This window comes from Gobio gobio (genome assembly GCF_949357685.1).
Source record: "Gobio gobio genome assembly, chromosome: 13".
NCBI lineage: Eukaryota > Metazoa > Chordata > Actinopteri > Cypriniformes > Gobionidae > Gobio > Gobio gobio.
The window spans coordinates 9,214,347-9,241,186 of NC_137106.1; the positions used below are offsets into that span (position 1 = coordinate 9,214,347).

Below are 26,840 nucleotides of genomic sequence, written 5' to 3' on the forward strand. Positions count from 1 at the left end.
ATCTTACACCATTTTACCATGAATAAAAATACATACTGAGTGATTGAAACAATCTTTTTTTTTTATCATAGAATACACTTGTTTGTTCACCTTGAGTTAACAGTTTGATCATTGTCGTTTCCTTTATTTTCAAGATCTGAGGTGGGTTGCTTTCAGTGTTTATAAAGGTCTCAAGAAAATGATATTTAAACTTTTACATTAAATAAAGCACATAACCAGCACCTGAGATTATCATCGTCATACCTTGTTTGTGAAACGGTTTGTAAAATAGAATTGCATGATTAGAAGGCTATAAAAACATGGAAAATATACATATTCTCACATGTCACGTCGCGTTTGGTTAGGACACGGTGTAGGATTATAGATCTATTATGTGTTTGCAAACAGCAATGACACTTTTTGTGGGTGGAGCCTACTTGGTTGCAGAAAATGACAAGAGTCAAGACTTATGAGATAAAAATGTTGTGGGCTATGTTTAAAAGTTATCTGTAAAATGTTATAGGTTTAAATATTATTTCATGTTGTAACTGCTGTGTAACCCCTATGAACTGCATATGTGAGTATTATATACACTCTAAAAAATACTGGGTAAAAAATAACACAAGTTGGGTTGAAATTGGACTAACCCAGCAATTGGGTTGTTTTAACCCAGCGATTGGGTTGTTTTGACCCAGCAATTGGGTTGTTTTAAGCAAACATTTAACCCATTAAACAACCCAAATGCTGGGTTAAAACAACCCAATTGCTGGGTTAGTCCATTTTCAACCCAACTTGGGTTATTTTTAACCGAGCATTTTTTAGGGTGTAGACATACTGTTTACATCAAATTCGTGCTTTAATCGTAGACTAATCATTGCAGGTTTCGTCAGTCCTGTGTGACTTGCAACATAAATTTCTGCATTAAGCTTCAAAGGGTGTCTTCAACAAAGGAATTCTATAAAAATAAAGTCCGTATTTTTTGCATTCCGATTCTGAAATAAAAAGGCACAACAAAACATTTTATGATCTCTTGGGAATGTTGTTGCAGGTTTTTGTGAAATGTGCCACTGCTCAGCAGTGCAGTGTTGTGTATATCAGACTCTATGTCACGAGGTCCAAGAGTTGAGTAACTCTTTGAGAACTATTTTGAATATGAGAACGTTGCCTTTGGCAAACTCACCCGATGACATGAGGGTGCTCGGTGGTGAGGAGAGCAAGTGGTGGCTTGTCCCGCTCGATGAGCCAGACGGTGTAACGTCCACTCTGCCTGGGGTGCAAAAACACTGTGACATCCAGACCACAGGGCCGATGGGTGGCACGTAGCCAAGGGCTCAGAACCCATGGTCCCGTCAGAGCAGAGCCATTCACTGCGAGAAACCGCCCTGGGCAAACAAACAAAGAGAAATAATAATTATATCAGAGAGCAAGAGACTTCCAAATCTTTGTTTCAAGTTTCATAGAGTAGAAAAGTTCATTGTGACGCTTATTCAGATGTTATTTCTTTTATAGTTTTTGAAAGTGACCTCGATGGCAGCAAAAGTGTTTTTCAACATGAACATAGCCTACATTGTACTAAATTCTCACTATGAACCACTTGCTTATTAGTATGCATACACTCTAAAAAAAAAGGTTCTATATGGCACCAAAAATGGTTCTTCGTCGTAATCATAGAGGAACCACTTTTGGTGCCATAAAGCACCATACCTTAACATGTTCTGTATATGGTAACAGTGCTATATAGCACCTTAGTCAAAGAACTGGTGAAGAACCTCTGAAGAACCGCTGAAGAACCACTGAAGCAACAAAATTGGTGCACAGCAAATTTCAGGAGTTGAAAAATCATGAGTTAGACAAAAAAGTGTGAATGAGTTAAATTTGTTGAGTTATTTTTTACATTTTGACTACCGTGTGTGTTACTGGATACTCCCTGGCTGTGTTGTATTTTGGCGTTCATTCATTGGTGTTCAGGAGCGTGTTTTAACACTACATCTGGAGTTACATTTTGAGAAGTGCGTCACGACACGACCCTGGTTCTGCAGCACAAATAATGGACTTTCGGCTTCGTCGTGACTGAGGTAGGTAAAAGTGTATATAAACAACAACAACAAAACTATTTCAACATGTTCTATATTTTCTGACAAACACGTTTTGTCATAGCTGTTACGTTATATACTGTGTACTAACGTCAACGACCATGGCAACGTATGAACGTAGCCGATAACTTGTTTCAAAATTTTAATTGCCTATTTGTGCGGACTTTTTGTCGATGTAAACCAGCTAACCGTCTTTCCATTTGCTTTGCAGAGAAACCGGATAGAATGGCTTCAGCCAAGTGCAAGCAAAACTCAAGTAGGCAGGCTATCTGACGTTTCACATGGGGTTTATTAACAGCGCCACTCCCGTGCACACATGGGGTAACGTTAGTTTGCAACACTTTCAAACGGCAACGCCGTCAAATTGAAGTGGCGACTCAGCTCAAGAAACCTGTTCAGCTTCCACACTAACTTTAATGCCGACGAGGTAACGTAATTCACTCTGTTAGCTGCCTATATGTTTTGCTGTTAGATTTTACAGTATGACAGCAATTGTTTTCAAAGTGTGTCCATGCAATGAATTTCTGAACCAAATGTATGAATTTGCTCAAATAAAGGCAGTAAATCAAGAGTATGGTGTTCAGTGTAGTCATTTCCACATAAAACATATTGTGTTAAATAAATGTTAACTCTAAGAAGTGTTAAATAAAATGTGTTTCAAGTGTTAATTTTTAACACTGGTAAGGAGTTTATATTATAATTAACTACATTTCAGAGTTACAGTTACTCTCCGTAGGATTAGTATTTTAACTCCAGAAAGAGTTAAATTTTAACTCTGAAAAAGTGTTAAAAATGCAACTCCAAGAGCAGAGTTATTTTAACTCTGCGCTGGAGTTTATTTGATGGTCACGCATGTACACTCAGATTGAGTTGATTTTAACTAACAGGGAGTTTATTCCAAAAACCAGAATTTGCTGTGTGCTATATAGCACTTAAAAAGGTTCCCCTATGATTACGAGCCAAGAACCATTTTTGGTGCCATATAGAACCTTTTTTTTTTAGAGTGTATTACTAGGATATTGACTGTTTATTAGTCATAATAAAGCACATATTAATGCCTTATTCTACATGATCATATTCGACATCCCTTAATCCTACCCAATACCTAAACTTAAATGCCACAAAACGACCTTAACTATTAATAAGCAGTAACTAGGAGTTTATTGAGGCACAAGTCATAGTTAGTTAATAGTGAGAAAATAGCTTAGCTCTGCTAATGTGGTCTTGGAAAAATCAATTGCAAAATGTTTGAGTTCATATTAAGAAATATGAGAAAAGCTCAACTCCAAGTATTCCAGAGTCGCGGCCAAAGCCGATTTGAAAGACTACTGTTCGCCAGCTTCTTTGTTTTCAAGTAGCATGCAGAATGGCCGCAACTCTGCCGTCATTATGTTAAGCCCGCCCACTGACTCTATACACGATGTGATTGGCCTGACTAGAGTTTGGTTTTTCCAGCTTGCAAGCCAACAGAGTGTTGCTAGACGCCCTGGCTTCAAATTATATTTCCTGCCGCTAGTGTGCGTATAGAGTTCGAGGCTACTTCTTTTCAGCATGCACATGGAAATTTGGCTGATCCTTGATGCGATCGCGGATAGCAAGACAAAGCTAATTCTGTGTTAATTTGATTTAATATTTCATGTTTTTTAAAATGTCGTAGATTAATAATAATTAACATGATACTAAACTGCTGGATGACATGGTTAGATTCAGATGGGAAATATCATATATTAAGTTGAGTGTCCACCTTAGAGATAATGACCATATTTATAATGAAACCATAACATTAAAAAAATATGATATTAATCATGTCATATAATAAAATATATTGTTGCTACTGTAAATCTATATTAAATTATTAATATACATCTCCTCCTTCAATACTTTCAGAATCTTTTTCAGAAATAATTGTTTATTTTTTTAAACATATTTCTACACTCACCTGAAGGATTATAAGGAACACCTGTTCAATTTCTCATTAATGCAATTATCTAATCAACCAATCACATGGCAGTTGCTTCAATGCATTTAGGGGTGTGGTCCTGGTCAAGACAATCTCCTGAACTCCAAACTGAATGTCAGAATGGGAAAGAAAGGTGATTTAAGCAATTTTGAGCGTGGCATGGTTGTTGGTGTTGGATGGGCCGGTCTCAGTATTTCACAATCTGTATTTCACAATATTTCACTATCGCTTAATAAATAAACTCCAGCTGGTCCAAAACGCAGCAGCTCGAGTTCTTACTAGAACCAGGAAGTATGACCATATTAGCCCAGTTCTGTCAACACTGCACTGGCTGCCTATTAAACATCGCATAAATTTTAAAATCTTACTTATTACTTACAAAGCACTAAATGGTTTAGCTCCCCAATACTTGAGCGAGCTCTTAACATATTATACTCCATCACGTCTACTGCGGTCTCAAAATTCTGGCCAGTTGATCATACCGAGAATATCCAAATCAACTGCAGGCGGTCGATCGTTTTCCTATTTAGCACCTAAACTCTGGAACAGTCTTCCTAACATTGTTCGGGAAGCAGACACACTCTGTCAGTTTAAATCTAGACTAAAAACACATCTCTTTACTGTGGCATACACATAAAACACTTTTTCAATGAAATGATTGTTAGGCTGCATTAACTAGGTCAGCCGGAACCGGGAACACTTCCCATAACACCTGATGTACTCGTTACATCATCAGAAGAATGGCATCTACGCTAATGTTAGTCTCTCTGTTTTATCCCGAGGTTTACTGCAGTCAGCTGGATCCGGGCCGTATCCAGATCAGATGGTGGACCTGCGCCCAGAGAAGACCAACACAGGACCCCGAAGTGTCTGGGAGACCGTGATTAGACTCCCCCTGAAACTGCCTCATCGACACGGCATCTCAATAAACCCGTCTCCAGCGTGTTGCCTCCGATCATTCGAATATTGCACTTTAATAATTATTTAATCAACATCATCCTCAATAAACCCGTCTCCAGCATGTTGCCCCCGGTCCCTCGAATATTCTGATCTATTATGACCTCCGAGCTGTAAAACTGCCAGAATAATAATAATAATACGCTGTTTGTTAATTGGCCAGAGGAGAACTGGCACCCCGACTGAGCCTGGTTTCTCCCAAGGTTTATTTTTCTCCATTAGGTCACCTAATGGGGTTTTGGTTTCCTTGCCACTGTTGCCTCTGGCTTGGCGTGCTCAGTTGGGGACACTAAATTTTTCAACTAAACATCGAAATACATCTAAATAATAAACTAAATTAACCATTTAAACTAAATTACTGATCAAATTATTGATCTAAAGCCCACACTGTCACTGTATGATACTTGAAATTTTTCCAGAATGGCTATACAGCTGAATAAAATTATGCTGCATTATTTTCCTGTTTAACACTGTAAAGCTGCTTTGAAACAATCTACATTGTTAAAAGCGCTATATAAATAAAGTTGACTTGACTTGACAATCTGCTCAGTTACTGGGATTTTCACGCACAACCATTTCTAGGGTTTACAAAGAACGGTGTGAAAAGGGAAAAACATCCAGTATGTGGCAGTCCTGTGGGCAAAAATGCCTTGTTGATGCTTGAGGTCAGAGGAGAATGGGCCGACTAATTCAAGCTGATAGAAGAGCAACTTTGACTGAAATAACCACTCGTTACAACCGAGGTATGCAGCAAAGCATTTGTGAAGCCACAACACGCACAACTTTGAGGCGGATGGGCTAAAACAGCAGAAGACCCCACCGGGTACCACTCATCTCCACTACAAATAGGAAAAAGAGGCTACAATTTGCACGAGCTCACCAAAATTGGACAGTTGAAGACTGGAAAAATGTTGCCTGGTCTGATGAGTCTCGATTTCTGTTGAGACATTCAGATGGTAGGTTCAGAATTTGGCGTAAACAGAATGGGAACATGGATCCATCATGCCTTGTTACCACTGTGCAGGCTGGTGGTGGTGGTGTAATGGTGTGGGGGATGTTTTCTTGGCACACTTTAGGCCCCTTAGTGCCAATTGGGCATTGTTTAAATGCCACGGCCTACCTGACCATGTCCATCCCTTTATGACCACCATGTACCATCCTCTGATGGCTACTTCCAGCAGGATAATGCACCATGTCCCAAAGCTCGAATCGTTTCAAATTGGTTTCTTGAACATGACAATGAGTTCACTGTACTAAAATGGCCCCCACAGTCACCAGATCTCAACCCAATACAGCATCTTTGGGATGTGGTGGAACGGGAGCTTCGTCCCCTGGATGTGCATCCCACAAATCTCCATCAACTGCAAGATGCGATCCTATCAATATGGGCCAACATTTCTAAAGAATGCTTTCAGCACCTTGTTGAATCAATGCCATGTAGAATTAAGGCATTTCTGAAGGTGAAAGGGGGTCAAACACAGTATTAGTATGGTGTTCCTAATAATCCTTTAGGTGAGTGTATATTATTATTGTAATTAAAGCACACTGTATTTATTGAACAAAAATGAATTCTTTTATTTATCAAAATAAATATAAAATGGTACAAACTTTGCTAAAGTGATTGTTTTGGGAAAATTATTAACTTATAAATTATTATTATTATTATTATTATTATTATTATTATTATTATTATTATTATTATTATTATTATTATTATTATTATTATTAGCTATGTGTATATGTATCAGTACTGTGTGCCTTTTGCCCCCACGCTGGTTTTACCCCATGTGTCTGACCCTCCTCATACATTAATACGATTTTTTAAACAAAAAAAAAACACTTTTATGATTTATTTTCACACGGGGTATGAACTATTTGAAATGTATGAAATAAGGCTCCATTTGCTCTCCATTTAATCTCAGGAGAAACAAATGAGATTGAAAAATATCTGGTTTTGATATATCTTTCCAGTGGCATTACCAAAGAACATTTTCGAGCAATCAGCGTTCATCTTGGCAACATCTCCAGACAGCTCATTTCTGTGCAACTACAGTCTTCTTGAATGCAGAAAGGCCAAAACTGTCATGCTTGAGTTGCAGCGCTAAATTTGACTGAAAGGGTTAAAATGACGGTTATTTTCGTCAGCTACGACTCGTTAGATCTAGCATTCTGTCTAATTTAAATCAGACACAGAGATGAAGTAGTGTGATACGATTACATTTATTTGATTGAATCATAACACTTATTCATGCAACTTATGATAAATAGCCATGAAATCTGACAAAACTGATTAATTTCTTCAGTTCAAATCAGGTTTTTCAGGTTGCTCTATCAAGGATTTGGCAATAATGTGACTAGCTTTTTTTCAAAACTGAAATGGCACAACTTCCTTTACTACAATATGCAATATCCCATACATTTTTAAATAAGTGGCCTGTTTCCTTTTCATACCGTCTCTGTACACTTCTCAGAGAGTCGGCGGGAATCTGGATCGTATGAGTATGTGTTAAAGCGAAATTCGTAGATCCGTGGCCCAGGCATAAGACATCGAGCCCATGTAGAGCCAAAATAGATGAGTGAGGGGAGGAAAATGACAACACACCAGAGGAAAACGAAATAAATAATGAAAGAGAGGAGAAAAATCAAAGCTCTGTCTGTGGGCTTTGATTTAGAGTCCTCCCTCTCAACAGCCTCATTCAGCTCTCTCAATCAGGAAATTTTCCACAGGGCCAGAGCACGGAGAAAAAGGAAAAAAAAAAGACAAAAGAGACCTTCTTTTGATAGAAAAGGAATGAAAACAGCATCAGTGAAAAAAAATGGAGGGAAAATGTCCCGGAATGTGGCATTTTCATTATTCACAGAGTTATCTGAATCCAGCAAGGAGTTGTTATAACATCATATTTTTGGGGTTTGGTTTGTTTTAGAGAAATTGACAGGAATATCATCATTTACTTAAGAAATCTGAACTTAAAAATATTACTATATTTAAAATGGAATACATTCCATATGCATCCATTTGTGCATCATAAATTACAGTAAAAATAGTAATCAACAGCAGGGACTTTCTTTTTGGTTAACTATCCTTTCAAATTATTATTGAACATATGTATAAAACAGTTACATAATAACTTTCTTTTTCCTAAATCAGGTTTAAAATAATAATTATAATATTTTAATGCTTGAAGGAATTAAAGATCAAGACTGAATGGCTTTCACAATCCCCAGATTGTTTACGTTCTTTAAGCATATCTATAATAGACAGCATATCTATAATAGACAGCATGATTCTGTAACTGACTACTGGGTACTTAAGGTTTTGATTTTTGTAAAAAGGGTTATTATTAAACTGAATTATTTTAACTGTGCCTTAAAATTCAATGAAACGTATCAAGTTTAAATATGGTCGCAGCAGGGGTTGTGCTAACTTCTCTTCGCTTAGAAAACCAACTGAGCGTGTAATTTGACTATATACTGTACGGCTTCCTCAACTTTGGAATACCACTTTATCCTCTTGCTGAAAGCTTTACAAAACACTTGCTCTCAGTGACTCACTACTGATTTCCCATGTTTCCTTGAATTTGTTAGCGTTGTGTGGTTTGAGTAAGTGTATGGATCACATTATGGCCAGTATTTTGGCCAGAAGCTATAGTGATTTAGTATGGAAGCCCTGAACTGCTTGGTGAAAAAAAAAAAATGGAAAACATTCTCGTTATTTTGAGATATTAAAGTCGTTATTTTGATATATTAAGTTATTTTGAGATATTAAGTCGTTATTTCGACATAATATCTTGTTGTTTTGTCATAATAACTAGTTATTTCGACATAAGTGGTTATCTTAACATAATATCTTATTTCGACATAAGTCATTATTTCAACATAATAAATTGTTATTTTGACATAAGTTGTTATTTTGACGTATCTCATTATTTCAGGGCATTCTAAAACACTTAAAGGGTTAGTTCACCCAAAAATGAAAATTCTGTCATTAATGACTTACCCTCATGTCGTTCGACACCCGTAAGACCTCCGTTCATCTTCAGAACACAAATGAAGATATTTTAGTTGAAATCTGATGGCTCTGAAAGTCCTCCATTGGCACAATGGCACGGTTCACTCTCAAGACCCTTAAAAGGTACTAAAGACGTCGTTACAAAGTCCATCTCACTACAGTGGTTCTAAAATAACTTTATGAATCGGCGAGAATAGTTTTTGTGCGCAAAAAAACCCTAAATAACAACTTACATAGTGATGACGATTTCAAAACAAGGTATCATGAAGCTTCGAAGCGTTATGAATCAGCAAATCGAATCAGCGGTTTGAATCGCCAAATTTCAGCAGTTTGGCGGTTTGACACGCGATCCGAATCATGAATCATCGGCTCACTGATTCATAACGCTTCGAAGCTTCATGATGCCTTGTTTTGAAATAGAGTGTAAAGAGAGTGTAAAGTGCCATTGTGCCAATGGAGGCCTTTCAGAGCCATCAGATTTCAACTAAAATATCTTCATTTCTGTTCCGAAGACGAACTGAGGTCTTACGGGTGTCGAACGACATGAGGGTAAGTAATTAATGACAGAATTTTCATTTTTGGGTGAACTAACCCTTTAACGTGGATTAATGTACTAAGACAATGTTATTAACAGACCAAACTCCGTAAACATCATACTAATAAAGTACACTGCACACTAAAAAAAAAAATCAGATGAGCCCAGAATATGAACGCAACACTTAACGTGGCTTAATGCATATTAGAATGTCCCCTTATATTATGTAAATAACTGCTAACAACGTGTTATGTCAAAATAATGACTTAATATCTCAAAATAATGGGATATGTGGAAATAATGAGTTATGTCAAAATAACGACTTAATATATCAAAATAACGAGTTATGTCTAAATAATTATATTATGTTGAAATAACGAGTTATGACGAAATAACTTAATACCTCAAACCAACAAGTTATGTTGAAATAAGATATTATGTGTTATGACGAAATAACTTAATACCTCAAACCAACAAGTTATGTTGAAATAAGATATGTGTAAATCGACTTAATATCTCAAAATAACTAGATACGTTTCTTTTGCGGTTCAGGGCTTCCATAATTTAGACCTCAAATATGTCTAAATTGTAATGCACTAATGTACCCGTAGAGAACAGCCTCATCTCGGCCAGTCCTAATTTGCTGTTAGCTCTTTTTGTATATAGTGTTTCAACATTAGGTATAATTTATTTTGGGTATATCAACTACATAATGTAGCTAGCTATTACACCATGAGAGTCAGTAGCAAAGACTTTTATATTGAAATGGACTGAAACAAGAAAACAAGGACGTGTTTTTTTTACTTAAAACAACTCCATAAGACAACTTACAAATGCATTGACTGGCGCTGTCATGGGAAATCCCTTTAACTGTTTAAAGGACAAAGAAAAAGATTCTTCAGCGGACATTCAAACTTATTTTGTGATTATGAATATAAGATCGAACTGAAGAATATCAGCAAGATGCAGGTAATGTACTAGCTTAGTCGACCTCTTTCATTATATTTTACTAATAAAATAAGCTTCAATGAAGCAACTCTTTTTCTTCGTTACTAGTTCCAAAGTTAAATTCCATCTGTGATTCAACAGAACCATGTGCATGCATTTTAGACTCTTGCATTATGTTTTGCTCCTTCCAAGGTTTTTACTTCAACTGCTCAGGTAATGTCAATGGTATGACATAACATCCTCTCCTCTATTTAGAAGAATGTTTGTAACCAAGCAGAAAGAGCAACCATTGACTAACATAGTAGGGAAAAAAATACTATGGTTGTCAATGGTTGCTCTATCTGCTTTGTTACAAACATTCTTCACTCTATCTTCTTTTGTGTTCAGCAGAACAAAGAAACTCATACAGGTTTGGAACAACTTGAGGGTGAGTAAATGACAGAATTTTCATTTTTGGGTGAACTATCCCTTTAAGCTTTTCTTTGAGGAAAGAACAAAGAATGGCACTGAAGTCATTCTTAAAGGGTTAGTTCACCCCAAAATGAAAATTCTGTCATTAATTACTTACCCTCATGTCGTTCGACACCCGTAAGACCTCCATTCGTCTTCGGAACACAAATGAAGATATTTTAGTTGAAATCTGATGGCTCTGAAAGGCCTCCATTGGCACAATGGCACGGTTCACTCTCAAGACCCTTAAAAGTTACCAAAGATGTCGTTACAAAGTCCATCTCACTACAGTGGTTCTAAAATAACTTTATGAATCAGCGAGAATAGTTTTTGTGCGCAAAAAAACCCTAAATAACGACTTATATAGTGATGACGATTTCAAAACACGGCCTCACGAAGCTTCGAAGCGTTATGAATCAGTGAGTCGAATCATGATTCGGATCGCGTGTCAAACCACCAAACTGCTGAAATTTGGCGATCCAAACTGCTGAATCGACTCACTGATTCATAACGCTTCGAAGCTGTGAGAGCTGTGAGCTGTGAGAGCGCTGGCTATCAGCGCGAGTTTATTGTGTTTGTATCAGAGTTCTGAATAAACACGAGTCCCAGTCACGCCGAGTCCGTCTTAATCATTATTCTACCAAATTTGTAACACATGCAATGTACCATTACAGCGAGATGAACGAGTTAGTAAGTTTGATTAAAGCATTATTTCTAGATATGTTCCAATCATATGAAAAGCGTCAGTGACGCGCATTGAGTAACGTTACACAGCGCAAACAAAGACACAACAGCAGTAATCGAATGTAATCCAGTTTATTGTGGGGAAAGCTGGCTAGCCTAGCCGGATACCCTCACGCTTGCCCCCCTTCTGCTTAATCTCACGCCGCGTTTGGTGCCTCCGCTGTGGGCCAGATGTATTACTGGGGGTCGGGGATGTTGAAGGCCGAGCTTCGGCGTGCGTGAGGTTTATCTCTAAAGATGTGGCTCTGCCGATGTGAAGCAGAAACTCCCGACTGTATGCACATTTAAGAACAGATAGACGCGACGAGGACGTACAAAAACACTGACTCACAAGATAGAAAACACGAAAACACCGTTCTGTCGGGAGAGAGAGAAGCCGCAGTGTGTGCACGAATAATAAATAATTAGCTACACATAAGAAATCACTGATCACAGATCAGAAGAAACTGAAAAAAGACTCCTGTTTTCATTTGTACATCCAAACACTGAGAAACTGCCAGCGTTCACTCGTTCACAAGCCGAGGACAATAATATAGCGTTTGCATGGGCGTGCCAGATTCTCTGGGCGGAGGAAAGGGAGGAAACCGTTCCTGCTTGGACGTCAAACCAGGAGACTTCAGGATTGGCTCGTCTGGCCTGTCATTTTCTCAAAGGCAGAGAAAGACAGCCAGAACTCGAGTTTACACCGATCAACATTTCTATCCACTTGGGGACAATATTCAGGCTAGGGGAACTCATATTAATGTTGAAATACCTCATAAAATGAAAATTTCATGCCATGGGACCTTTAAGAAAGGAAGAGGTGTTCTGAGTTTTGCCGACCGAATACGGCAAAAGTTTAATCTATCAACTAGCTCCGCTTTGCATTCTTCATTGCTCAGGTTGGTTGTAGCGCTATCCTATTGCGTGCAGAGGGAATTTGAAAGGCAATCGTTTATCCCGCCCCTCGGATTGAGCCCTGCCAATGGTGTGTTCCCAGACCCAACATCTTGATGTGGCTCTGGCTTGTCAGGCTAGTTCTTTACATCCTTAGACTGGGAATTATGCATTTCTATGGCAACACTATCACTATGAATCTGCAACAGTCAGGTAATACAAGTAGGTAGAAAATTCACATCTTACAAGCTGTAATTACAAGCTCTATAAGGACATGAACGCTTTTTACAAGATTAAATGTCATAATCACGGTAATTACAACATGGCGTGCCGTGAATGCACCTAAATACATTGCCAGGACTTGTAATCGATGTGAATCGTTACACCTATATTATTTTTATTGATTTTTTTTTTTTATGAAGTTACAATTATTGCATACAATAGTATGTGCAGCTGTGTGTTTTCCATGAGGGGTGGAAGATAATGACTAACAAAATCCATTATAAGGCTTTGTCTTCATACATTTACACTTGCAATCATCTTGAGAACGTTTTCAATAAAACAATAAGCCCATATTCAATGGGTTCTGTGGTCCATTCTGGGAATTTCTCAGTTCAGTGGAACGAGGGACTACAGAACTAGGGAGCTGATTGAAGACACACTATAAGTCGAAACAGTTTATAGTGTAAAAGCTTTTGGGGATTCTTTCATTTTTCAATTATTGTCTGACTCTTAATATATTGCTTGCCAAGAAACTTGCAAAATTTGATATGTATTGTGTGATAACCGATAATTAAATGTTTATATGAAAAATGCTGTAGTCATTAGCTAAATATACATGGATGCTCAATGAAGTTCTTTATTTCCACAGGGATTTTCTTTGGGACTTGATGGCTTGGCTCGCACACCCGCAGCGGTGAATCAGTCTCAGTTCGGTGCACACATCTGGAGTATGGAGGGCATGTGATGCAGTTGAATGCTTTTCGATTTTTTTTTTTTAAACGTGCACTCATGACTGCCTTGCAAATCAAAATAACTTCAGTATGAGACAGCAGTGAAGTGACATGTAGCTATGATTGATTAGGTGAAGACAAACACCAATTTAAATCACTTATTGGCATACAGTACATATACATATATTAATGTATATGCCTTTATTACATGCATAAATTAATAAATGCATATTACTAATGTTCAGCAAATTGCAGGTCGAGAACAATCCTGATAATATTGCAGATCATGCTCTAAAGATAAATGGTGCCATATGTTGTCATGATTTACTGAAGTGCGTTCAAATTATTGTAACTTTTTTAAATTATTTATTTATTCCAAAGCTATCGAGTTAATTTCTTCTTTGTAAAATCAAGTACAAATATCCATTTAAATTGCACGTAATTAAATGACAAGACAGACTTGTACAATTTACAAATGCTTTGTACTACTTACATAATAGTGCTTTTGGGAAACGTACCAGAGATACTAAGTACAACTGTCATGTTACAAATGTTCTACTTAGTGATTTGGGAAACCCTGCACAAAAGTGGTACAGACACAGAGCATGTAGTGCCTAGATCTACATTTACTTTTCACTAACTTCTGGGAGGTTAACCAAATCAAGTGCAAGAAGTGAGAAACATACAAAATTCAAAGAAGGGGATGAAGCGACTGTCAGTGAAGTATAGCCACTGTATAAAAACAGCTTGGTCAAAGCCCATGACCCCGTCCCATTTGCATGATTCAAAATACAGTCGAGACGATCTGCCACCCAGCACATTTTTCTGCAACCCACACACACAGCTACTCTGGGTTAACATAAAACAGCTCTAAAATTGAGGAGGGCAGCCCGTTAATGTATCAGAGAAGAAGAAAAAAAAATTTTTTACAGTAAAAGGGTAAACATTTCTGTATATGACATGGAAAAAGGTATGAAAAGTGTTTGCAAAAGCTGTCCACTTTCAGCTGAGCACTTTAAAAGTTCAAATGATGATGGTTATAGAACCTGGTCTGCGACTATACTTTTCAACACACTTGAACGCATCTTAGTGACAAATTCATATTTATCACAGGTTAGAGACTAAATGGTTTACCGCTATTGCTCTTGACAACATCACAGACAGAACGAGCTTCTTAAGTGTTGGCAAGTTACACAGCAAGAGGAAAACATGCTGTACTCTAAGAAACTCCAACAACAGAAAATATTTACTCCAGCTTTCTTCAAGAAAATCCTGGAGAACAGCAGGTAAAGCAGTAAACAATTTTAACACATTATGTTTGTTTTTCTCTTTATTTTTTACTTTTCAAAACTTTCAAAGCACTAAAATGCAGACATTTGCTTATTGCATTATTATTTTTTGCAGGATACAGTATATTATTAAAGGCACAATATTTAATTTTTCCGCCGCTAGAGGTCGCTTATTCAAAAAGAAAGTCGTAGCTTGATTACGTCTGGATTTCGGAGCTTTTATTATGCCGCAGATGACCACTTTTTCCCGGTCATGCGTACGCAGTGCTGTTTTAGACACGGTTTAGATACATTATTTGAGTGGGTTGAAAGTTACGTTATAATGCTACTCTGTGCGCTCACTTGGCAGCTACTATGGCCCTGTCCCAAATGGCACACTTCACGTGCACTTTCGGTCTTGTGGACTTACAATGGCCAATGCGTGCGCGTGTCCGTTAAGTCCACGAGGCCGCATTGTGTCCCATTTGTCATTTTAGGTCTAAGAAGGGTGCTCGCGAGCGTCCCCCTTTGAGGTCGATATGCGCCCTCAATGCGCACTTCTGCCGAGCCCGCACTGGTGTGGGTTAAACACAGACTTCTTCCCGGCAGTCAAAGCGGCATTACGTTGTGAAAGTGTGGACTCAGAGGAAGACCGTGAGGGTTTAGGGTGCCATTTGGGACAGGGCCTATGAGACACTTGTTGCACACTGGACACAGCAGTAAGCTAGAGTGATATTAGGCATGGCAAAACATGATACTCGTGGTAAATCAAGAAAACCAGATTTAAGCAATATGACTAACTGTGTTGAGCTATACAACAATTCGTTTTCTGTCTATAAATGCATCCAAACAGTTGCTCACTTGTCTAATAAAACCATAGACTGTAAAAAAATATGGACGTAGTGTCCGTGACGTCACCCATAAGATTCTGATGAGCCGTTCTGAAGCGTAAAGTAGGGACGAGATGGCTGTTGCCATTTTGGCTGCGCGTCACTCCTGGATAACAGAAAATTGGCAAAAAGGCGGGACGTGGGCGGAGCTGAAGTGACGCGATGACTAACAGACAGCAGATAAATGGCTATCCACCTGTCACTCGAAGTGGCCACGCCCTTAATTATGCAGAACTTTAAGGCTTTATATAATGTAAACGAATGAGTTATAAAAAAATTCACCCCCCTCACAGTTGTCATGAAGGGCAAAATTAGCCGTATAGACCAAAAGCTGTTTTAATCTGCTGTAAAGTTGGCCATTTTAACATGGGGCTCAATGAGATTCTGCTCCCTTCTGGAGCCTGTCCCTAGCGGTCAGTCGATGAATTGCAGTATATGTCACTTCCGTATTGGCTTCAAGAGAAATTGCGGGAGATTTCCGCTTGAATAAAACACATAATGTGTTTAAAGAGTAAGTTCACCCAAAAATTAAAATAATGTCATTTATTACACACCCTCATGCCATTCCACACCTATAAGACCTCCGTTCATCTTCGGAACACAAATTAAGATATTTTTGTTGAAATCCGAAGGCTCAGTGAGGCCTCCATAGAGAAGAAAGCTATTTACACTCTTAATATCCATTAATGTACTAAAAACATGTGAGTACAGTGGTTCAATATTAATATTATAAAGCGCCGCTAATATTTTTGATGCGCCAAAAAAATTTAAATAACGACTTGTATAGTAATAACCGATTTCAAAACAATGCTTCATGAAGCTTCAGAGTGTATCAAATCAGCGAGTTGAATCAGTGGTTCGGATCACGTGTCAAACCACCAAACTGCTGAAATCACGTGACTTTGCCGCTCCGAACCACTGATTCGACTCACTGATTCGATACGCTCCGAAGCACCAAAAATATTATCGTCGCTTTATAATATTAATATTGAACCACTGTACTCACATGTTTTTAGTACATTAATGGATATTAAGAGTGTAAATAGCTTTCTTCTCTATGGAGGCCTCACTGAGCCTTCGGATTTCAACAAAAATATCTTAATTTGTGTTCCGAAGATGAACGGAGGTCTTACGGGTGTGGAACTGCATGAGGGTGAGTAACAAATGACATTATTTTCATTTTTGGGTGAACGAACCCTTTAAATGTGTCTTTGGTGTTTCCATGGTTTCTACAAAACAAAACCGGAAATCGAGGGTAACGCGGGTATGATGTCATTGATAGGCGACGCACGGGCACGACCCGTGTCCTGGTTAAAATTGCTTATATCTCTGGATTTAAACATTCTTGGAAATATTTGTGATAATGTAAGTACACAAGTCAACAAAAAATATAAAACTGTTCTAGTGGGTTTTGGATATTTTCATTTAATTTTAAACTGTGCAAAAATTATGCATTTTAATTCATTCATTCATTCATTCATTCATTCATTCATTCATTCATTCATTCATTCATTCATTCATTCATTCATTCATTCATTCATTCATTCATTCATTCATTCATTCATTCATTCATTCATTCATTCACTCATTCATTCATTCATTCGTTCATTCATTCATTCATTCATGTATGAGAACCTGGAAATGTCAGGTAGTTTTAGAACTGGAACAATCATGAAAAGTGCAATAGTTTTCCAATGGTGTATTTATTCATCTGAATCATTCATCTTCATTTTCAAAGGCATTCATCACTTTCTTTGGAGCCTTCCAAACAAATCTGTCTTCTTGAAAAATGTAAAACAATACTTGTGACTTCTGTAGCTGAAAATGTATGTATCTTTTGGAAGGCTGTAAATGGAGAAAGATTGCTTATTTCCCCATATGTGTAGTTACAGCATCTACCAGCAGGGGATCACTACCCGTGCTAACCTGCCAAGCCTTTGAACTAAACTGCCAGAAAAAGAAAGAAAAAAACCTTCACTTTTACACAAATGAAGCAGGATATGCAAGTGTAATGGTCAGCAATTGGCAGGACTCAAGACTGCAGTCAGCGCAAATAAACATGATGTAGCAAATCAATCAATGCAAGATCAAATGACGTGGGTTTCAAAAGATCTTATCATCCAAGCAGTAAATGAACATGACTGGTGAAAGGCAAGGCATCTGCCGTTGCTCATTAGGCTAATAAGACAACGCAGTGCTTTCTCTGCAACACAAGCACCTGTTTGTTTGATTCATTCTTTCTTTCCTTTGTTTTCACATGTCCTCAACTGACACCAGGAACTTTGATCTGCACTCAGCTCAGTGATACCACGAAAAAAAGGCCACGCTGAGAAGAACAAAGTACAGCATAGATGTTACACTGGCCAGCTCCAAAAATGCTTTTTGTTGAAATATCTCAGGACTACACACTCTCATGTATTGTCTCTTTCAGATCCACAAGTTGGACCCACTTTATAATATATCTTTTTAAATAAATAGTGTTTTGTTTACTTAAGGAAAACTTAAGACTACTACTCCCTCTATGATCACCCAGCCATAAAGACAGATAAAATACGGGACAAAAAGTGATTTTTCCATAATAAGTCAGAACACTAACAAAAGAGCTGAAATATGTGACCGTACCGAGATAAACGGGATGTCTGCTCACCCTATACATATTGTAAAGCAGCTGCTTTATCTCTTTTTCTTCTGGTTTGTGTAGTGGGGTAATTCATTAAATCAATAAAACCTGGCTGCCTATGAGCTAAAAAGGTATTTTTTTTTAATCAGTGCTACCTGACAAGATATAACCGAGACGTTTTCCCTTTCGCCAAATATGTAGGAAAACTTCAGCACTGAAGGCATGTTGCCGTCCAAGGCCACTCCCACAAGTCTGCTCCTATTGGACAGGCTTGATCAAAGTCAAATACTGCTTTGCTTGAGTAGGAAATACTTTTTAGCAAACTTTTAGTCATAATGAGGTCGATTTGTCTTGTTACGGGTTGCAAGAATTCAAAGAGTGAACGTTTAGCAGTTGTGAGTTACTTTGTGTTTCCAGTGAAGGATCCAGCTCGTTGTAGGCAGCGACTACATTTACATTTACATTTATGCATTTGGCAGACGCTTTTATTCAAAGCGACTCACAAATGAGAGCAATAGAAGCAACTAGAACAGTCAAGGGCAACAGTATGCAAGTGCTGTAACAAGTCTCAGTTAATCTAGCACAGAACACACCGGACAGAAAATGTTTTTTTTTTTTTTTTTTATAAATTAGACAGACAAAAGGCTGCAAAGAATCGTACACATGAAGAGAACTCTGCAACGGAAAATCTGACAAGCCTCCGTGTTTGTAGTCAACATTTCAAACTGATGACCATAAACACAGTGTTTTAGGCCAAATGGAGAGGAAAAATGAAAGGAACTGCTGTTCCTTCAGTTCCGCCCATCTCTCCCGAGGCAAGAAAACTGTTGCCATAGAGTAAATATGCAATTTACCATAATGCTGTTTAAAGAGTTTTCAGTGATAAATCTACTCTTACAATAACTGTTCTGTTAATAACCCTCTGCCGATTTGACTGTCTATGGGCGGGGACACAATAATGCGGAAGTACAATCTGTAGTTTTCACAAAAGCCCTGGAGCTGTGAAAAGTCCTTTTGCTGACAAATAAAAGTTAATTTCTCAGTCTAGGTACCGAAGAGAAAGAGTAAACATGGTTCATTTACATACATTGTAGCAATACAAAGCGGGTGTAAAATCGGCAAACTTACACTTTAAAATGTTTAAGTCCTCCTGTAGTCAATAGGTTTATCCCTTAAAACTCATCTTTGATCACCAAAATGACAGTTTTTTTCCTGTGAATTTTCTTCTTCTTCATGATTTAAAATAGCTTGACAGTAAGCACTCTAAAAAATGCTGTGTTAAAAACAACCCAAGTTGGGTTGAAAATGGACTAACCCAGCAATTCCAGTGAATGGGTCGTTTTAATCCAGCAGTTGGGTTAAATGTTTGCTTAAAACAACCCAATCGCTGGGTAAAAACAACCTAATTAGTCCATTTTCAACCCAACTTGGGTTGTTTTTAACCCAGCATTTTTTAGAGTCTGTGGATTCATGAATATGCAAATTAGCCCCGCCTCCACTCACTCACACCAGCTCAGAGATCCACTCCATCAACTTTTACTCAAGTTACTGTAGTAAACGCTGTACAAAGGATTCACTCGTTACAACGTCGGACAAATAACAGTAATTCATATGATTAGCTTTTTACTTGACTGTGTTATCAAACAGCTAATAATGTGTTGCTAATGTTACGTACACCATGTTCCTGTTCGCCATACTAGTGCCTTCTAACAATCAGTATCCTTAGAAACGCTTTGAACCTCATAGAACGTCAGTGGAAAAAGGCATATAGTTCATCATAACTTCACAATATACATCATATAGATAATTCACCCGCACTATATTGCTAAATGTACCCGATTTTTCATATCCACAGAAAAATGGGACAACCTGGCTTTTCTTGAGACTAGCAGCATAAGAAACGTAAGAAACACCTGTAGCGTCTGGAGTGTCTCTCTCATGGGATCAAAGTGGTGAGTCGTTTGGAGAAACATCAGAGATGCTTTCCTCCAAACAGCTCTGCATATAAATTAAATCCCTGCTCCAATGGCTCCAACAAGTCTGAGTCAAATTGCACCACCGACTGGTTAATGACCAGCTAGAGTGTGACCAGAAGATACTATGATGGCCCTTTCTGAGCTTCAATCAGATTCTAATCAGCCAGGACACCTACCTCACCCTTCAGTCTAGAATGGCCGGGGAATGACCTTAACACACACATACACAAGCATTCCTCTTTATTTAGCCGCTAATTAAACTATCCCAGAAATTACATATATGATGATTTCTTAAGTATATGCATGCTCCCTATATTTCTTATGTTTGCGTGATGTAAGAGCTATCTTAAACGCTCAAAATGGCTCTGTATAGAAGATGCACTGCCTCTATGTCTTTAAACCAAGGCATGTTTGATGTCTAAAGGTTCCTCTTTCTTTGTCTTAGTCAATGGTGCAAAGTAGATAATTATGAGATGTACCGCTAGTATGTTTAGTCCTTTTGGAGTGAAACTTTACTAGTTCTGGCTTTCAGCAAGAACATTCCATTGAGTAATAAAGTCAGAACAAAGAAACTCTCTCCCGCCTGAAATTCACACCAACGATTGGTCGTCTCAGGGAAGATGGGCGTAGGTTAATGGACTTTAAAGGACAGAAACACATGCACATCTTTGCTCTGTCAACTTGCAAGGACTCCGACGAAACAAATTTTCTTTCCCACTAAAGCCCGCGAGCCGGCGCGGTCCAGCCAAGCTGGTCGTTTCCTTTGAAGATCGACGCGCTCCGCGACACGGCCAGCGGCGCACCCCGCGACACAGCCGGCGGCGCGCTCCGTCAGAGCAGGAATCTTCTCAGCTTGGACGAGATTAACTTTTCCTTCCAAGACACCTTTAAAACTCCCGCGGACCAACTAAGCTCCGGAAAAACCAAACGGAGAGAACGCTTCAGCGCACGAATACTGAGAAACGTCAATGCACGCATCTCACTTTACACAACACAAAGAAACCATGCAAGTATCAATTCTATCGAAATTTAGATGCGTTTTAAGATTGTACCCCTGTTTAAGGTGATATGGTTCTTGCTGGCTCTAGTGGTTATGTTCGGGAAGGTGTCGGATCGGACACGATCATACCCTTCTTCCTTTCCCTTCTCCTCATCCTCCTTCTTTACTTTCAATTATTCTGTATATACACACTGTAAAAAGAATACTGTGAAAAATACAGCAACTTGCTGGCAGCAATTAGCTAGTAAGTTGCTGTATTTCATTTCACAGTATTCTTACTGTAAATGTAATCGCAGTAACTTTAAAATTACTGTAAATTTTTTTACAGTAATAATCACAGTACTGTATTTCATAACTACTACTGTAATGGGGATTACTGCATTAATTTTGTGTACTGTAAAATAAAGACACTGTCACAAATGCCATTTATTTTCTCACTTTTAATTTCAAAAATTCATAAAATAAAAATAGTATAGCATCATTTTTTTCAATGTTAAAATTTTTCTGTGAACATTTAATTTCATCACTTTTCTGAACATACAAAAAACACTTTTCTGAACAAACAAAACAATCAATATTTATTAAAATGTTTGGATAAAATTACAAATGTATAAAAATTTAATGATTTAAAAACAGCAGGATTTCAAACCTATATATTTTCTGAACATATACATTTTTTTCAATAAGTTAACATTTCTCTGTGAACAATTAATTTCATTTCAACACTTTTCTGAGCAAACAAAACAATCAATATGTATTCAAATGTTTGGGTAAAATTACAAATCTATAAAAATTAAATGATTTAAAGGGATAGTTCACCCAAAAATTTAAATTGTGTCATCATTTACTCACCCTCAACCTGTATGAATTTTTCTTCTGCTGAACACAAAGAAAGATATTTTGAAGAATGTCGTTAACCAGACAGTTGATGGGTCCCATTGACTTCCATAGTAGGAAAAAAAAATACTATGGAAGTCAATGGGACCCATCAACTTTCTGGTTAACGACATTCTTCAAAATATCTTTCTTTGTGTTCAGCAGAAGAAAGAAATTCATGCAGGTTGAGGGTGAGTAAATGATGACACAATTTTCATTTTTGGGTGAACTATCCCTTTAAAAACAGCAGGATTTCAAACCTGAATATTGTTTTTCTCCAAGAAGTTTTTTTTTTTGCATAACTATTATTCTTTTAAAACTTGACCTGGACTTCCTGGGCTGGAGTCTTCTACCCTGTAGAGGAAGAAATTCATTATTAATGTAAAAGTTTAAAAGCAAGACAGATGGGTTGATGACATATACATAAAAGTTTTAAATAAATATTAGTATTTTTTATATGCTTTGTTGGTGGTTTGTGGAGTAGCATCCCCCGGGGCTGATATTTTTTTATAGCTTGAATAAAGATGTAAAATGTAAATTTATTTTCTTAACACAAACTGTAACATCTGTAAAAATAACAACCTATTTTTAAAAGATAAAATGTAAATATTCTTATGGAGTTGCAACTCGACTCTTATTAGACAGTATTAGTTTCTGTCATTTGCCATTACTTTAATATTTAATAACTGTCTACATGAATAATATTATAAAATTGTACATGAATATCCCACATTTCTGCCACAATACCATGTTTACAGTTAGTGATACAACAGTGAAATTTATGGTAAATGTTTGTGAGTTGTGAATGGAAAAGTATTCTAACTGGCTGGTGGTGTTGTCACACAATGTTCCTCCTGTTTTTCATGTCAGTGTTGTTGAATCACCTTGTGTTGACGCTGTAAAACTGCATGATTTGAAAATGATGCTTGGCAGGCCTAAAGGGATAGTTCACTTTAAAATGAAAATGCTATTATCATATACTCAACCTCAAGTTGTTTCGAACCTGTATGAATTTCTTTCTTCTTCTGAACACAAAAGAGGATATTTTGAAGAATGTCAAAGAAGATATTTTGAAGAATGTCGGTAACCAAACAGTTAACTAGAGCCAGTGACTTCCATAGTATTTTTTTTTTCCTACTATGGAAGTCACAGGCTCCAGTTAACTGTTTGGTTACTGACATTCTTCAAAATATCCTCTTTTGTGGTCAGCAGAAGAAAGAAATTCATACAGGTTTGAAACAACTTGAGAGTAAATTTTGAAGTGAACTATCCCTTTAATAGACAAGTTGCGGGCCACCCCTGACTCTCAACCACCAACTACCCACCCAAACTGGCTTCCAGTTATTCCAAGGTATTCAAGGTAACAATTAAAAGTCTCACCTGGTATTAGTTGTTCTACCAGTCATACTCAATGAAGTCCCTGATGAATGATGCCACGTGTGGATTGAGGCAATCGGGGGGTTTTTTTGGACCACCTTCCCAGTTCGTCTGCTAATCTGGACCTTTGAATTAATCAAATAAAAGACATAAATGTAATTTCGCCAGATAAGACAAATATTAATACAATATATGCTCCCAAAAGTCGGGAATGGCACAAATTAGGCTATTAACAATCTAACGTTATAGTTTCTGCAGCTTGAAGGCAATGAAGTTCAGAAAAATCATGAAATTATTAAAAATATGTTAAGTAAGCTTAACAACAGATAGCTGCTAAGTTACCTCTAGCTGCGTTTTCTCGTCCCGCTTAACTTCAATGTCTGATTTCTCAGGCGGCAACAGCAAGCAAGAGAAGAGAAAAAAATGAGAGATTATTAAACGGCTACCGCGCCAATAAATACAAAAAATTACACCATTTTAAATTAATGTCATTTCACAATGCTAACGTTAGACTTTAATCAAATTAAAGACGTTAAAAGTGTAATGTTGCCGGATAAGACAAATCTTAATACAGTACAGCCCATGCCATGCTCCCACAAGTTTGAATAGCATTTCACCAATCTCGTTTCTGGGGATTTACGTTCAGAAAAATCATGATGAATCACTATGAAAAATAGATTAAGTATTAGGCCTAACGTACCTCAGCTGCGTTTTCTTTCAGCTCGAGACCGTCGAGAGTCGGCAGGCTTAGCTCACTCCCTCACGCGCAAGTGGTGACAGGAAAAAAAGTGATCATATTATGTGACGTATCTGCACCAAAAGAGATCACATACACAATTCCAATTTAATTTTTATTTAACAATGCTATCATTTTATAAACTAATGACGTTATCAAATGTTGCCAGACTAGAAAATATATCGAAATCATGCAGAAATATATATTTGTGGTAATACAATTATAAACTGCACACACAACATGAGACGAGTTTACAACGAAGTGTGCTGCTCATTACTCTTTTCTCTTTCAGTGCACTCTTAAAGTTGAACAAACAGGTGACTTTACAAGGGTAAACTTTGGAAATAAATTATGTTACCTTTCTGAAGTAAAAATTCAGATGAAACTGGGAAATCTCGTAGCTTTCCTTGGCTGAAAAAAAATCTTCTAGAAATTGCTGTATTGTGATTCACAGGAAGAAAAAAAATACTGTAGAATTTACCCGCTGTTGAAAAAAGACCATGATGCTTTGCAGATCTACAGCAACATGCTGTATACAGGTTCTACAGTAAGTATTTGCTAATTTTACAGTAATAATGCTGTGAAAACTACAGAAATTTGTTACAGTGCATGTATCCTTTATTTAGTCATATGTAATCGTAGTATTAATCTTTATTAAAACCATGATATCGTTTTGATTGTCATTGTTTTGCTCACAGAACACGAGTCCCTTTAATGTCAGATCTAAGCTACGAGCTCTTATAAGCATCGTTGAATGCTTTAATTAATACCATAACTCGGAAAGTTTGTCCTTTGTGGCCAGAGGGATAAACTTCCCGAAAATTGGGTAGGAAGAATAGACCTAGTGAGTGGATAAAGAATTACAGCTCATTCTTTAAACGGAACGGAGAAGAATTTTGAATCAACTCCCTAGAGGTTATTCTGTGATTATTTAATATAGATATATCTGTAGTTAATTGCAATAAATTGTTGTTAACCATATATATATATTATATTGCATAAATACCAAGGTTAGGTTATCCCCTTTTGGGTGATTTTGGAGATTTGTGATTAGGTTATAACCCGTTATGATTAATCATAAATCCCTAAATATTAATACCCACAATTCCCTATTGAGCGAATTTTTTATTTAAATATATATGTAACCCTAAGACGCTACACACCGGCAATTTCAACCTGTGTTTTTGAGACGGTCTTCGGTTCACTGCAGTTTTAAGGAGAAAATACTCAGCAATGGTGTTGACTTATGAATTTGCCCATGGTTTGACTTAAAGTATATTAAAAACACCACAGACATATAAACAACAAAGATTTTTACCGCAGGGGGTCTTTAAAAATACAGAGACAAATAAAAATTGTCTTTTATTTATAAAGTATTTATTTCATATATTATTAAATTATATCAAACACACAATTATATTAATATAAGAAGAGATAAAAACAGCACCAAAAGTGATTTGTGCAAAGTGTTTCCTTATGAGGGGAATGTTTTTTGCTTTTGTTGTTCAGATCTCTAGGATGCCATCAAAGACTTATTAATTTCTCAAAATCAAAAGACAGCTATTGTTGAGAGATATTGCCGCTTGACGCATTTCAGTCTTTACTACATCAAAGACGAGGTCTCAATTTCAATTAGCTGTATTAATACATTCTGTCATTAGATGATTGGAAAACCAAAGGAGGAAAAAAAAAATCATAATTAAGTCAGATGCCAATCTGTTACCATTGTTTACATCAGATCTAAATAAAAAAAAAAATACAATAAGCATTTGTTTCATGTCCACCGCAACATTGCGACTGCATTAAAATAATCTATTTGAATATTTGAAGCCCATATGAACGCAGATCACATCCCACTAGGAAATGATTGAAGGCGACCAGAACAATGATGTGATGTTTCACAGCAGGACTACCCAGAATCCACAGCTGATCAATGAAAAAGCTTTTATTTATTTATTTTATGATCACAGTCTCCCTTCCCTTTTCTGTCTCCCTCAAAACAAACACACACATAAGCACACATAAACTGACATCTGGCAAGTAAATATAGTGAAGTAATATCGTGAGCAAAACAGCTTCAAAGATTCATCACCAAAGAAATGCAGCCCTCTGAACTCAATTCAAATTACATTTGAAAGCAGACCACATGCAGGTTCAACACAATTAAAGTCTTAATAGTTAATTGCCTTCAAGTTAATATGCTATTCTAGTTTCTAAGGGTATGCGTTACGCCTGCCAGCTGGAGTGCCTATGATAGCCAGCAGAGGTCACTCCTCCTGTCTACTTTACCGCTTCATGAACTGCATTTCCCATAACCCATTGCCTGACCTCATCATGTCTTGATTTCTGTCACCTGTGATTGATTATCTCGTTTATGTTTGACTTAGCCCTGTGTGTTCTGTCTGTCTTGGCGAAGTCTTGTTAGTGTTATGCACGGTACACATTGTACGATTTTGGGCAATGTGAAAGATGACCAATCATGGCGAATTATGTGGTCCAGGGGCCTGATTCACAAAACATTCTTAAGAATAAAATGATTCTTAACTGCCAATTTCTTCTTATTTTCTAACTATATATAAGAATATTTTGTATT

The 26,840-nt window shown here is 37.3% G+C and overlaps 1 protein-coding gene across 1 annotated transcript in view; it reads right to left on the reverse strand.

The window, feature by feature from the left end:
• The window catches only part of alk (ALK receptor tyrosine kinase), a gene marked incomplete at both ends in the record, with an annotated part of 709,791 nt that overhangs the window by 280,984 nt on the left and 401,967 nt on the right, over positions 1-26,840 (reverse strand). Inside the window, one exon of the mRNA XM_079833880.1 lies at positions 1,160-1,361. Within this exon, the coding sequence (XP_079690006.1) occupies positions 1,160-1,361 (202 nt within the window). The remainder of the gene's footprint in view (positions 1-1,159; positions 1,362-26,840) is intronic.